This window comes from Dromiciops gliroides, chromosome 4, assembly GCF_019393635.1.
Source record: "Dromiciops gliroides isolate mDroGli1 chromosome 4, mDroGli1.pri, whole genome shotgun sequence".
NCBI classification, from domain to species: domain Eukaryota; kingdom Metazoa; phylum Chordata; class Mammalia; order Microbiotheria; family Microbiotheriidae; genus Dromiciops; species Dromiciops gliroides.
The window spans coordinates 189,475,771-189,489,266 of NC_057864.1; the positions used below are offsets into that span (position 1 = coordinate 189,475,771).

Here is a 13,496-nt window from a genome sequence, read left to right on the forward strand (position 1 = left end):
ACATCTGTCTCCTCCATCATAGGGAGCTTAGAACTAAGCAAGAAGGACCAGTGGAAGGCAAAAAAAGGAGACGGACACATTATTTCCATGAAACTTGCTTTTTATTAAGGAGCCAGGAAGCAGTCACCTGTAGCCCTTCTGCAGGTGCAGAGTGTAGGACTTAGAGCTCACCAAACTGAAAGCCCCCAGGTGCTGCCCCCAAGAGAGGGAGGATCAGAGGTTCAGCAGAGCAGGGAGTCCTGGTCACATCGGAAGTTCTCTGGTATGCAAATGAGACCAATCAGAAGTTGGAACTATCACCAAACATAAGGCTCTTCTGACCTGGAGGGGAGGAGGGAGAGGGAGTATGCTTCCCAGTCATGATTTAGGGGGATGGATGGATGTATGACCTGGGGAGGAGGGAGAGACTCCTTTATTGAGAGATGATCTGATCAGAGATGAACAGTTTTGATTACCATCTGAGACTGGCCAAAGGAGGAGACTGGGGAATAGGGAGGGGCAAGAGCCAACCTGGCAGAAATACCAAATCCTGGGCTTGGGGAGGGGAGAAATGGAGAAAGAAGGTGATACTTATAAAGTGGAAGGAGGGGATTGACCCTATCTAATTACTGGAAGGGAGGGACCATGTCTTACCTGGCTTATATCTCCTCTCTATTCCTTAGCCCAGGACATCCCACAGTGTAGTTACTTAATGATTGTTAGTTGAACGAATGAATGAATGGTCTAGAAAACCGCAGGAGTCCTTCAGAGGCGAATGGGGAAAAGGAGGCACCAGTCTTTTTCAACAATCCTACATAAAGCCTGTTTTGTGCAAGGTCCTGTGCTAAGCTCCAAAGAGAACTTGACCAGTCCCTGCCCTCAAGAAAGTTACAATCTGATAGATGGTAGTTAGGGGAGAGGGAAGTAGAGAGGGGGTGGGAGGAGGGGTGAATTCACCCAGACTTGTTGTTCTGGTTTCCGATGCTATCCAGAAAGAGACTCTCAGCAAGCCGGCCTTGGGCTTCGGTACTGTCCCTCTTCCCATATCTGGAGCCAGGGCAAGAAGAGCCAAGGGAGGGGAAGGGGTCAGCGCCGGTCCCCGCCCCACCCCCTTGCTCCCGACTTCACAGTGAGAGGGTTGGTGGTGCTACCCTGGCTGAAGGAGATTCATGGGGGGACGGTCGTTGCCCCAGAGCCCGAGAGTGACGGGTGAGAGTGGAGGGTAATGAAGAAATAACTGCAGGTGGCCTCAAAGTATGAACCGCCCTGTCCCATCAGTCAATATTCCCTCATCCTGGGCGGGAAGGAGAGAAGCCAAGCAAAGGCGTGGAGTGCACCCGTAGGCGTGCAACTCTCTCCCTCTCCCTCGCCCTCGCCCTCGCCCTCGCCCTCGCCCTCTCCCTCTTCTCTCCCCGGTACAAAGCCTCTGCCCCCTCACCGCTGCCTGGTGACCAAATTGAGATAATGCCGAAGGGAGGCATAGTAGCGATTGAGCTCCTCCGGGGAGGCGTCCCCACCCGGGGCCTTGGGCTTAGAGGGATAGCCTTCCACCAGAGCCCCTAGGCAGGCTAGTAGGGCCAGTAGCGCTGCAGCCGAGATTGTCCATGGCCTCCGAATGGTCATCATCTGCAGAGAGAGAGGGAGGGGCAGCCCCAGCGTTCCCACCACACATCTCTCCCCCGCCTTCCCAACTCCCCTGGTCTAAAAGCCCCCACGAACGACCAAAGGATTTTAGGATTCAGAGCTGGGAGGGACCATTTTACAGATGAAGCAACTGAGGCTCAGAGAGAACTAATTTGCCCAGGGTCGCGCAAGTAAGTAACAAACACTTATGCAGACTTAGGCAAAGACATCCGAACCCGCTCACAAACACTCCCACCGTGTCCGCCTGAGTGGTGTGGAAACTGACTTACTGACTTCCCCATCACTCCCCTGGCCCTTCCTTACCCTCCCTCTACAGAATCCTTGTTATCAGAAGGAAGGAGGGGACCCTGTGAGAAAGTAGCCAGCCAGAGGCTTGGCCAAGGTATTCTTTGGTCATTCCTACCACACCCTTGCCAGCCCTGATTACATCCTCTTTATTCCCTCCTCAAACCAGACATGACAAGACCCTCAGATTCAGGGGCTCTAAAAGGACCGTTTGGGTCCTCTGTCCCCAAAACACCATGTCTTCTATTAAAGACTCGCCTCCTCTTGCCTCTGTCTGGCTAATGGGGAGTCTCAAACCTCGATCTCCTCCTCGTGCCAGTTCCTCTCATCACTCTCTTCACCTCCTAACCCTAAGTCCCCTGCCATCCCACTCTGCTTTCCTTGGAGATGGTGGTCTCCTTCAGACACCCCTTTACCCTGCCCCCAGACCCTCCCTTGCTTGTACCTTATTTAAGTACTCACTGTATTAATATGGAAGGTTGGGAGCAATAGGAAGATCAAGCAAGAATGGAGTATTGGGGTTTTAGCTGTTTGCTGGGTCCAGCTGACTCCCTCCCGGCTTCTTTCCTCCTGGAGTTTATATTACTCTCTAGGAAGGAGGGGAGGGGAAAGAAGAGGTCGATTAAGAGAGGGGGAGGGGAAGAGGGGGTAATAAAAAAGAGGGGGAGGTCCCTCCCTCCCCATCTAACAGGATCACCTGGCTTCTTCACCAACATTGAGAAAGATGCTTTTGTTACCTCCTCAGGAACTGGGTTGGGGTAGATTGATAGAGACAAGGACAAGGAACCCCCTTCTCATCCTATCTGCTCCACTCAGCTGAACAAAGAAAAGACCAGGTGTGCTTAGGGTTTAGAATCTATAGGTGAGTGCACTGCTTTGAATCCATGCCAAATCTGCCTCTCCCACCACAGTTGTCCATCAAGACATTTGTTTCCTCTAACCAGTAATAACCCCCTTTCCAGAAAGATCTCAAACTATCAGAGCAGGAGAAGGGACCAGGCTAGATGGCTTCTAAGGTCTCATTCCAATGTTTATTGAGCACTCTTGGGTGGGGAAAGGAGAGAGAACAGAGACTGGGGGGTGGGGGAGGGTGGCAGTTAGAGGTCTCAGCTGAAGGGTGGGAAAAGGAAGGTCTCTTTTATATTGAGGTTGGAGATTGGACTGAATAACTTTTTGGACCCATGACTTCAGTGTGGAAAGGAGGAAGTATTAAGTGACAGGCCTAAAGGATGCTCCTTGCAAATGTCCACTCTCCAAAAGGAAACAAGCCCTTACCAGGCACTGTGCACTAAATGTTTCACAAATATCTCATTTGATCCTCATGAGGGAAGTGTTATTATTATCCCCATTTTACAATTAAGGAAACTGAGGCAGGAAGCACTTAAGTGACTTGCCAGGCTCACATAGTAAACATCTGAGGCTAGATTTGAACCTAGGTCTCCCTGACTCCAGGTCTAGTGCTCTATCCACCATACCAACTAGCTTCCTCTACCTTTACATATACTGTGATATATATGATGAACAATAATCAACATTACAAGTCCTCTCCCCCAATAGTTGCATCTCAGCTGACACTGGTACCATCCAGGTACAATCCAGACAAAGCAAACCAAAGAGGCTATCAGTGATTGGAGACCCTGTCTGACCAGCCATTCAATAGCACCTTCCTAAGGAATGGTGACTCAAACAAAAAATATTGCCCTTTTCAAGAGAAGAGTGCTCTCTACCTAAGATTGGAATACAGCAGTAGAGAGAGCTAAGCACTCAGATACTTGGAATACCCCCAAGTCCTACAGAGAATAAGAAATTACTCTCTCCAGCCCCTCACTCCACTTTCACAATCCATCCCAACTTATATCAGGATCTGAAAACAAGGAATGTTTAGGAGATCATGACACCATTAGACCAATGGCATCACACTTACAAAAGCCTGGTAAGTAAGACCATCCCACCTGTGTGGAGAAGAAGCCAGATGGCAAATTCAGCACCTTCAACAGCTACTTTGGACCCCTGGAAGATTTGGAGCAGGTGGCTGATACAGGGGGAACCATAGGTGTGTATCTGCTTGACACCAAAGCATCCAGGGGATTCCTAGAAGGTTTATCATAATTACATTAAAATAATTAAGTTTTCCATTTTCCATTCTGCTGGGATATCCTGTGTACAGAACCAGAATACTAGCTAATAGAAAGGGACAGAGCCAGAGATAACAGACAGAGAGAGATCAAGATAAAGACAGAAAATGAAAGAGAAAAAGACAGTGAGACAGATAAAATGAACAGAACCAATATACAGAGAAAAGGAGAACAGAAAGCAAGTGTCAATCACAAGAGAAAAGAAGAATGATATGGGGATTTAAATAGAATTAACAAACAGAATTAAAAGAAATCAAGAGATAGTCAAACAGATCAGAAGGAAAGAGACTGAAGACAGTTATTAAACACACATAGGAGAAACACACTGACCGAGATATAGAATCATATCCGCAACAAAGACCTAAAGAGAGATTTTAATGGTTATGGTATGGGAAGAGGATTCACAAGAGTGAAAGGGAAGGACATTCAGCTTCATGAGGGTTGATGGGCAGAGCATCTGGAGACAGGCAAGGATACTCTTACTCCTAACCCTTTGGTTGAGCAACAGAGTTGGTCCATCCCTATTTACTCAGGATACACTCTTACTTTGGCTGAGAAAATAGTTATTCCTTCCACACAGCGACTTCCCCATAGCAGTTTTGATATATCAAGAGTTGGCATAAAAAATTAAATGGGAATTTGGGGGGAGGTTGCTAAAGGCACAAACAACATGTGAAGATCAGCAAATAACACAGAGCCTATGATCAAATACTTAATCCAAATTTTCAATAAGGTACTGTACACACCCCATTAAAAAAAATTCAGACTTCTTCTCTGGTACGAAAGGAGAGCTAAAAAAATTATGCAGATTTTCCACATTGTGAGCAATGCACCCCTGACTCCCATGATATGCAAGGGACAACTGTAGAACTGTTGACATCTCATCTCCCATCCTGGGGAAGGAAGGAAATTTTAGGGAGTCCCCTTAAACCTCTTCCTCAGTTCCTCTAAGGAAGGAATTCTTAACCTTTTTGATTAACCTCTGGAGCCTTTTGGCATTCTGGTGAAGCTTATATTATGGGCCCTTTTCAGAATAATGTTTTTAAATATATCAAATAGGGGCAGCTAGGTGGCACAGTGGATAAAGCACTGGCCCTGGATTCAGGAGGACCTGAGTTCAAATCTGGCCTCAGACACTTGACATTTACTAGCTGTATGACCCTGGGCAAGTCACTTAACCCTCATTGCCCCGCAAAAAATAATAATAATAATAAATTAAATATATCAAATAAGATACACGAGTCTGTAAAAGAAACCAATTACATTGGTGACTCAAACAAAAAATATTGCCCTTTTCAAGAGAAGAGTGCTCTATACCTAAGATTGGAATACAGCAGTAGAGAGAGCTAAGCACTCAGATACTTGGAATACCCCCAAGTCCTACAAAGAATAAGAAATGACTCTCTCCAGCCCCTCACTCCACTTTCACAATAGTTATTAAAAATATTTAAACCAAGTTCACGAAACAATCAGCCCCTAGGGAGAAATGTTGGGAGCAATTAGGATTATGTTGTCCAGCCCTCAATCTCTAGGCAGGTCTGTGATTACAACATTCAAGACAGATGGCCGTTGGCTCTATTTTTAAAGCTTTCCAGAGATGGTAGCTCTACAGCTCCTTTTAATTACCTGCTCCTGAGTCAAATCACTCTGATTCTTTGGAAATGATTCCTTATGGGTTAGTTGTGTCATGCACATTGAACCCATCTCCCTTGGACATCCCAGTATTAGGTTCTGGACTCTGATAAAGGATCTTGCTATAGAAGTAACCTGATCCCCACCTTCAGGGAGCTCCCAGTCTGATGAAGGAGATCCAGTCCTTGTCTTCAGGGAGCTCCCTGAAGGGAGAGGCACTCTACTGGCAGTGTCGGGGACAGATGCTGGTCACTGAAATAAGAGCAAATGATTAAATATGGACTGTGTATGAAAGTGTTGGGGATGATGAGGAAGGAGTGGAGAGAACACCGGGCAACATTAATCAACATTAATCACTCCAACGTTAACCTGAAATATAGCAGGACAGAGTAAAGCAAGGATAGAAAGGAGAGGAGGGAACATGGCTTGGCTGAAATCCACCAAGATGCCATGGAAAATGTCCCCTCCCAATGAAATGATAATGTAGCTAGAGGCAACCTCTTTTCATGTCCTGACTTCCTTGCTAGAAGACTCTGAATCAATGTTCAAAGCCTCCATGATTTCCTCAGTCTGGGAATCCCTCCTACCAATGTAGATGTTTGTCTATAACTTTAAAAAAGAAGCACAAATCAATAAATATCTGAACAAGCAGGCAAGCAAACAAATAAATAAATGGTAGCTAGTATTTCTAGAATACCTACTATGTTTCAGGCGCTTTACAAATGGTATCTCATTTTATCCTCACAATAACCCTGGGAGGTAGGTGATGTCATCATCCCCATTTTCCAGATGAGGACACAGAGGTTGTGTTTGCCCAAGGTTTTACAATCAGTAAGCATCAGATTCGAACTCAGGTCTTCCTGACTCCAGGCCCAGTGCTCTGTCTACTGTGCCATCAATCTGCCTTATCAAAATGGATCAATGAACACAAGATAAAAATTGTAAAATAACAGTAGAAAAAGAAGTTTCTATCTACTCTGTACTTATACTTTTTATATATTGTAGACCCCAATTCCATTAAATGTTAAGTTACTTAAGGGCAGGATTTTTTTTTTCCTTCTTTCTTGGCACTTCCCACATAGCCTGGCATATAGTACAAACTTAATAAATGCTTGTTTGTTTTTTTAATCATTCAATCGATTGTTTAATTATATAATTGGCAGGCCCCACCCCGACCCGGCCTGGCAGGTTGTTACTGTTCCCTGAAAACCAGCCAGCAAGGAATTTATAAAAACTATACAACCCCCCCAAAAAATTATATAATTGATTTATATAGCTTGGTTGCTTTTATTTTTACTTAATTAATTTATTTTTATTTTTCTCAATTACATGTAAAGATATTTTTTGAGTTCCAAATTTTTCTCCCACCCTCCCTTCCCTCCCTGCTCCCGAAGCCAATAAGCAATTTGATATAGGTTATACATTAGAATCATGTTAAACATATTTCTACATTAATCAGAACAAAAGGAAAGAAAAAACACAAGAAAATAAAAACAGGAACAATAACAAAAAAGTAACAACAAAAGTGAAAATAGTATGTTTCTGTCTGCATTCAGACTCCATAGTTCTTTTTCTGAATGTGGAGAGCTTTTTCCACCATAAGTCTTTTGGCATTGTCTTGGATCATTGCATTGCTGGGAAGAGCTAAGTCCATCACAGTTGATCGTCACAAAATTAAATGTTTGTTTATTGATTGACAAAAATAACTTAGTAGATAAGTCTCAGGGAAGCTCAGTGATTCACTTGTGATCACATAGATAGCAAGTGTCAGAAGGGGGATTTCCCAATTCCAAGTCTAGCATTCTATTCACTAAATCATGTTGGGCTAAGGGTTTCAACTCTTTTTAAAGTTATAGTTGGCCTTGGTGGGATTCACCCTTAAAATACAGCTATGTAGTGTGAGGCCCTGAATAGGGTAGCTGAGAGGAAGGTAGAAGGAGGACCTGGACCAGATGAATAAGCAGTAACTACAGGGCAGAGCCATGAAAACAGCTATTTGGTTTCTAGTTTTTGTAAAAAATAAAGCGGGGAGGGCAGCCAGGTGGCACAGTGGATAAAGCACCATCCCTGGATTCAGGAGGACCTGAGTTCAAATCCAGCCTCAGACACTTGACACTTACTAGCTGTGTGACCCTAGGCAAGTCACTTAACCCCAATTGCCTGGCCCCCCAAAAAATATAAAAATAAAGGAAGGCAGGTGGTGAGAGGGCACTGTGTAGGAAATGGAGAAGAGAACATTCCGTATACTTGAGTCTGAAGAAAGGAAAGGACCATCTCTGAAGGCTTCACTAATTACCTGGAGAAGGGAGGTGGAGATTTAATAAGAAAAGAAACTGGCTCCTCCAGAGGCCAGAAAGCAGAAATGGGGTTGGGAGGTTATAAAACATGGCAGCAGAGAGTAGAAGATGCATTAGCTGGTCAGGACCACGGTAAAAAGAAAAAATGAGAATGGTACATAGATGTGAATTCTTCAGCCTCTTCCCATGCAGACTGGTAACTCAGCTCAGAGAGTCACCTGAGGCACTGGAGAGTTAAGTGACTTGTCCAGGATGACTCACCTAGTCTGTGCCAGAAGCTCCAAAATGGTGTTGCCTCTAACATTTAGATAGCTCTTCACAGTATATAAGGGACTTTATATACACTTCCTTCTTTGATCCTCGTAATAGCTCAATGGAGTGGGTACTACAGGTGGCACCAAAGAACAACTGGTACTGCACCACCCAGGTCTTCCTTGAATCCAGATCTGTTGCCCTATCCAGTGTTCTGGAGCAACCAGGTGGCATGGTGGCTAGATGGCCAGACCTGGAGTCAGAAAGACCTTAGTTCAAATCTGGCCTCAGACAGACACTGTGTGTTCCTGGGCAAGCCACTTAACCCCATTTGCCTGTCTCCACATCTGTAAAATGAGCTGGAGAAAAAAAAAATGGCAAACCACTATCTTTGTCAGGAAAACCCCAAATGGGGTCATGAAGAGTCATGAAGAGTCATGACACAACTAAACAACAACAAAGATTAAGAATCCGAATGGGTTCAAAGAAAGTACAGTAGGAACAATATCCTAATCCCTTCCCTATGCAAGATGAGCTAGTTTTTTTTTTGTTGGGTTATTGTTTCTGTTCTAAAAGGCAACAAAATGGAGGAAAGACTCAAGCTACTCCTCCCTTGATGCATCCTCTGGGCATATTGTCTTAGTTCCCAATACTGAAAGGGCATAAAAAGGCCCACCCATGTGGAACTCAGGCCCTTCGGACTTGGAAGATGTCCCAAGATGCCAAAAGTTGTCACTCGGGGCAGCTAGGTGGCGCAGTGGATAAGAGCACCAGCCCTGGAGTCAGGAATACCTGAGTTCAAATCCGGCCTCAGACACTTAACACTTACTAGCTGTGTGACCCTGGCCATGTCACTTAACCCCAATTGCCTCATTAAAAAAAAAAAAATTTTTTAAATTAAAAGTTGTCACTCCCTGCCCCAATGACCAGATGTGTTTCCATCTAGAAGAGGAGGGAGAACACAATCCATCCAAGCTAAGTGCTGCAGTACTCATTGAATAGCCTTCTTTCTATGTTGTTGCCAAGGGAAGCACCTTTTGTTAACTTTCAAATGATCTAGGAATGCTGCCTGAATCAGGTCCATCCCTAACAGATAAAGACATAGATTTAGAGCTAGGAGGGACCTTAGAGCCTTTCAAATTTGATCCCTTCGTGTTTTGTTTCTTGTTTTTTGTTTTTTCGAGGGGCAATGAGGGTTAAGTGACTTGCCCAAGGTCACACAGCTAGTAAGTGTCAAGTGTCTGAGACTGGATTTGATCTCAGGTCCTCCTGAATCCAGGGCCAGTGCTTTCTTTATCCACTGAGCCACCTAGCTGCTCCAATCCCTTCATTTTGTCTGTTTGCTTCAGTCATTTCAGTCTTGCCCAACTGTTCGTGTCCCCATTTGGGGTTTTCTTGGCAAAAATACTAGAGTGGTTTGCTATTTTCCTTCTCCAGTTCATTTTACAGATGAGGAAACTGAGGCAAACTGGGTGAAGTGACTTACCCAGGGTCACACAGCTAGTAAGTGTCTGAGGCCAGATTTGAACTAAGGTCTTCCTGATTCTAGAACCAGCACTATACCACGAGGTAGTTCATTTTAAATGTGTTGCATTATATAAATCTTTCAATTTGTAAAAAAAAAAAAAATGCAGTTTGCAAGGTGGTATTTTGCCAGTCTTTACTACAATGTGAATTATAATAATGTGATATGTTTTATATTTAATTTTGATTTGGATTTGTTTTTCATAAATTTTTATTGCATGTGCTCTTTAAGGCTAAATGTTTTATTTACCTATTTCTTTCTCTCTTTTTGGGGGGAGGGGCAGGGCAATGAGGGTTAAGTGACTTGCCCAGGGTCACACAACTAGTAAGTGTCAATTGTCTGAGGCTGAATTTGAACTTAGGTCCTCCTGGATCTAGGGCCGGTGCTTTATCCACTGAGCCACCTAGCTGTCCCCTATTTACCTATTTCTTTTTGGGGGGTTTTGGTTTTGGTTTTGGTTTTTTGGCCAGGCAATTGGGGTTAAGTGACTTGCCCAGGGTCACACAGCTAGTAAGTGTTAAATGTCTGAGGCCAGATTTGAACTCAGGTCCTCCTGAATTCAGGGCCAGTGCTCCATCCACTGTGCCACCTAGCTGCCCCCTATTTACCTATTTCAAAGGCAGCTAGATGGCACAATGGATAGAGCACTGGCCCTAAAGTTGGGAAGACTTGAGTTCAAATCTGACCTCAGATACTGACTAGCTGTGTGACCCTGAGAAAGTCACTTAACTCCAATTGCCTTAAACATCTAGGGCCATCTCCAGTCATCCTGATATATACCTTGTCCCTGGACCCACATGGCTCTGGAAGAGAGTGAGGCTGGTGACTTTGCACAACCCTTCCTCACTGAAATCCAATTCACTGCAAGCCATGACATCACATTCCTCATTCAAAGGATGAACAACAGGGGGCAGTTAGGTGGTGCAGTAGATAAAGCACGGGCCCTGGATTCAGAAGGACCTGAGTTCAAATCTGACCTCAGACACTTGACTGTGACCCTGGGAAAGTCACCTAACCTCTGTTTGTCTCAATTTCCTCAACTATAAAATCGGTTATGCACCTACCCTTCGGGGTTGTCACATGGATCAAATGGGATAATATTTGTAAAGTGCTTAGCACAGAGCCTGACACACGGTAGGGTCTTAATAAATGTTTATTCATTTCCCCTTCCCCACTTCTAGATTCATTTTCTTTCAAATTAAAAAAAAAAAGCTGTTTTATACAGCATAAACTCAGTACCAGCCACTGGATGATGTCCTCTCTGCTGTATTGAATCCCAGGTATTGTCTAAGGATGGACTGCAGATACTCTTACTATTCCACCACTGGCCTAGATGCTGCCGGCTCTGGTGGTGAAAGGCTATCCCACTGTCTCTCTAAGGCTGGAGCCAAGCACTTGAGGTCCAGGAGGTCTCTTCTCAGGCTTCATGGACCAGAGAACAGGCAGTTCCCATGGTGCCCCAAGGCAGATGCCATTCTTTGTTGTTTTTTGTTCAGTTGTTTCAGTCACCTCTTCTTGGCCCTATTTGGGGTTTTCTTGGCAGAGATACTGGAGCAGTGCACCATCAGCAGCTCTCAGTGCCCAGGCTGCTTATAATTCTACTGTTTTCTGGTCTGTCCTCCAAAAAGGTAATGCGTTTAAATGGATTAAAAAAAAAAAAAAGACTTGGGCTGCTGGGAAGACTTCCTCTTATAAGCCTAGCACAAAGGCATAGCAAGTCAACAAGCATTTACTGTCAGTTACTTCACTAAGGGCTAAGGATGCAAAGAAAGGCAAAAAACAACACCCTCTCCCAAGGAACTCAGATCTATTGGGAGAGGCATGTTATTGTTGTTGTTTGTCCTTCATTCTCCATTCTCCAAGAGGATCATTCTATCAGGAGGTTATGTCATGACTTGCAATGAATTGGATTTCAGTGAAGCAGGGCTGTGCAGTCACCAGTCTCACTCTTTCCTCCAGAGCCATCTGGGTCCAGGAGCAAGATATACATCAGGAAGCCTGGAGATGACCCTGGATGTTTAAGGCAATTGGGGTTAAGTGACTTGCCTAGGATCACACAGCTAGTAAGTATCAAGTATCTGAGGCTGGATTTGAACTCAGGTCCTCCTGACCCAAGGGCCAATGCTCTATCTACTACATCGCCTAGCTGCCCTGGGAGAGGCAATAGGTAAACCAGATATACAGTGTATGTTAGAGATAACCCCAGACGGATGGCACTGAGATTAAGAAGAACTGGGAAAGGTTTATTGTAGAAGGTAGAACTTTAATTGGGACTTGAAGGAAAGCAGAGAAGCAAGGAGGTAAAGATGAGAAGGAGAAAGTTCCAATCATGGGGAACAGTCCAAGAAAATGCCTGGAGTCTGGAGATAGAGTGTTTTGTCCAGGAAATCAAGGAGAGGGTAAATAGGTGGTGAATTGGATAAAGCACTGGCCTTGGAGTCAGGAAAAAGCATCTTCTTGAGTTCAAATCTGGCCTCAGACACCTACTAGCTGTGTGACCCTGGGCAAGTCACTTAAGCCTGTTTACCAAGGTTTCCTCATCTACAAATGAGCTAGAGAAGGAAATAGCAAACCTCTCCAGTATCCTTACCAAGAAAACCCCAGGGGCAGCTAGGTGGCACAGTGGATAGAGCACCGGCCCTGGAGTCAGGAGTACCTGAGTTCAAATCTGGCCTCAGACACTTAACACTTACTAGCTGTGTGACCCTGGGCAAGTCACTTAACCCCAATTGCCTCACTAAAAAAAAAAATGGGGTCACGAAGAGTTGGACATGAATGAAATGACTGAACAACAATAATACAGGACAAAAGATGGATGTTCAATAAATATTTTTTAAAGTTTGGGGAAAAGGGAAACAGCAAAGAGGCCTGTGTCACTGGATCACAGAATATATAGAGGGGAATTGTTCATCCTTCATTTTTCAGAGAGGACCAATGACATCATGTCCTGACTTACTCATGAATCAGATTTAAGTGAGGCAGAGCTGTGCAAAGTCAGCACTCACTCTCTCTTCCTGAGTCATCAAAGTCTAGTGGTAAAACAAAAGTCAAGACAACTGGCAATGGCCCAAGATTCACTGGATGACCTTGGCATCTGTGATGCTTGGCCAAACTCTAAGCACTCTACAGCACCCACTTCAGCCACCTTCATGGCCTTTGGAAAAAATTGTTTTCATCTACCCATTCTGCCTAGGGAAATCTTCACATGCTTGGAATAGACACCCCCCCTCCCCCAACTCACTGACAGGTCTGAGGCTTGTCAATTACCATCAACCTGGTTTAGCCCATCTGCTGAGACAGTTTACAGGAGTGTGGCCAGGGAGCATGCTACAGCTTCTTGGAGCCACAGGTGAGAGTTGGAAGAAGGTGGATACCAAAGGCTAATGAGCAGCAAGCTCTTACACCAGAGGTGCCAGTCCTCCTGAATACTTCATACACCTCAGAGTAAAGTATAAAAAGGTTGGAAAGGTAGGAAGGAGTTAGGTTATAAAGAGCTTTGCAAGCAAACAGGAATTTCTATCTGATCCTGGAGACAACAAGGAAACCCTGGAGTTTATTGAATGAAGGAAAGGGAGAACGTGTGTTGTGATATAGTCAGACTTTGGTTCCATACCTCAACAGCCAATGGAACATCCCAGATATCCAGGAAATGTTAATCCCCTCCTCAAGGTTATCTTCGGGCATGTGTCACACCCTCAATAGAGAGGTACAATCAATTCCCCAGACAAAGGCTTGTACTCTAAAGGT

General features: G+C 44.6%; 1 protein-coding gene across 1 annotated transcript; it reads right to left on the minus strand.

Annotated features, from left to right (window-relative positions):
- Positions 1-296: 296 nt before the first annotated feature.
- On the minus strand, positions 297-1,605 carry PYY (peptide YY). The gene is made up of 3 exons (XM_043999326.1): positions 1,418-1,605; positions 937-1,026; positions 297-321 (listed from the first exon to the last, which is right to left on the minus strand). The coding sequence occupies exons 1-3, from the start codon at positions 1,603-1,605 to the stop codon at positions 297-299; spliced, it is 303 nt and encodes a 100-aa protein (XP_043855261.1).
- Positions 1,606-13,496: the final 11,891 nt, after the last annotated feature.

Coding starts and splice junctions, on each gene's coding strand:
- PYY (XM_043999326.1), bottom strand. CDS start 1,605: ATGATGACCATTCGGAGGCCATGGACAATCTCGGCTGCAGCGCTACTG. Junction 1,027..1,417: donor AATTTGGTCACCAGGCAGCG/GTGAGGGGGCAG, acceptor CCCTGGCTCCAG/ATATGGGAAGAGGGACAGTA. Junction 322..936: donor AACCAGAACAACAAGTCTGG/GTGAATTCACCC, acceptor CCTCCCCTCCAG/GTCAGAAGAGCCTTATGTTT.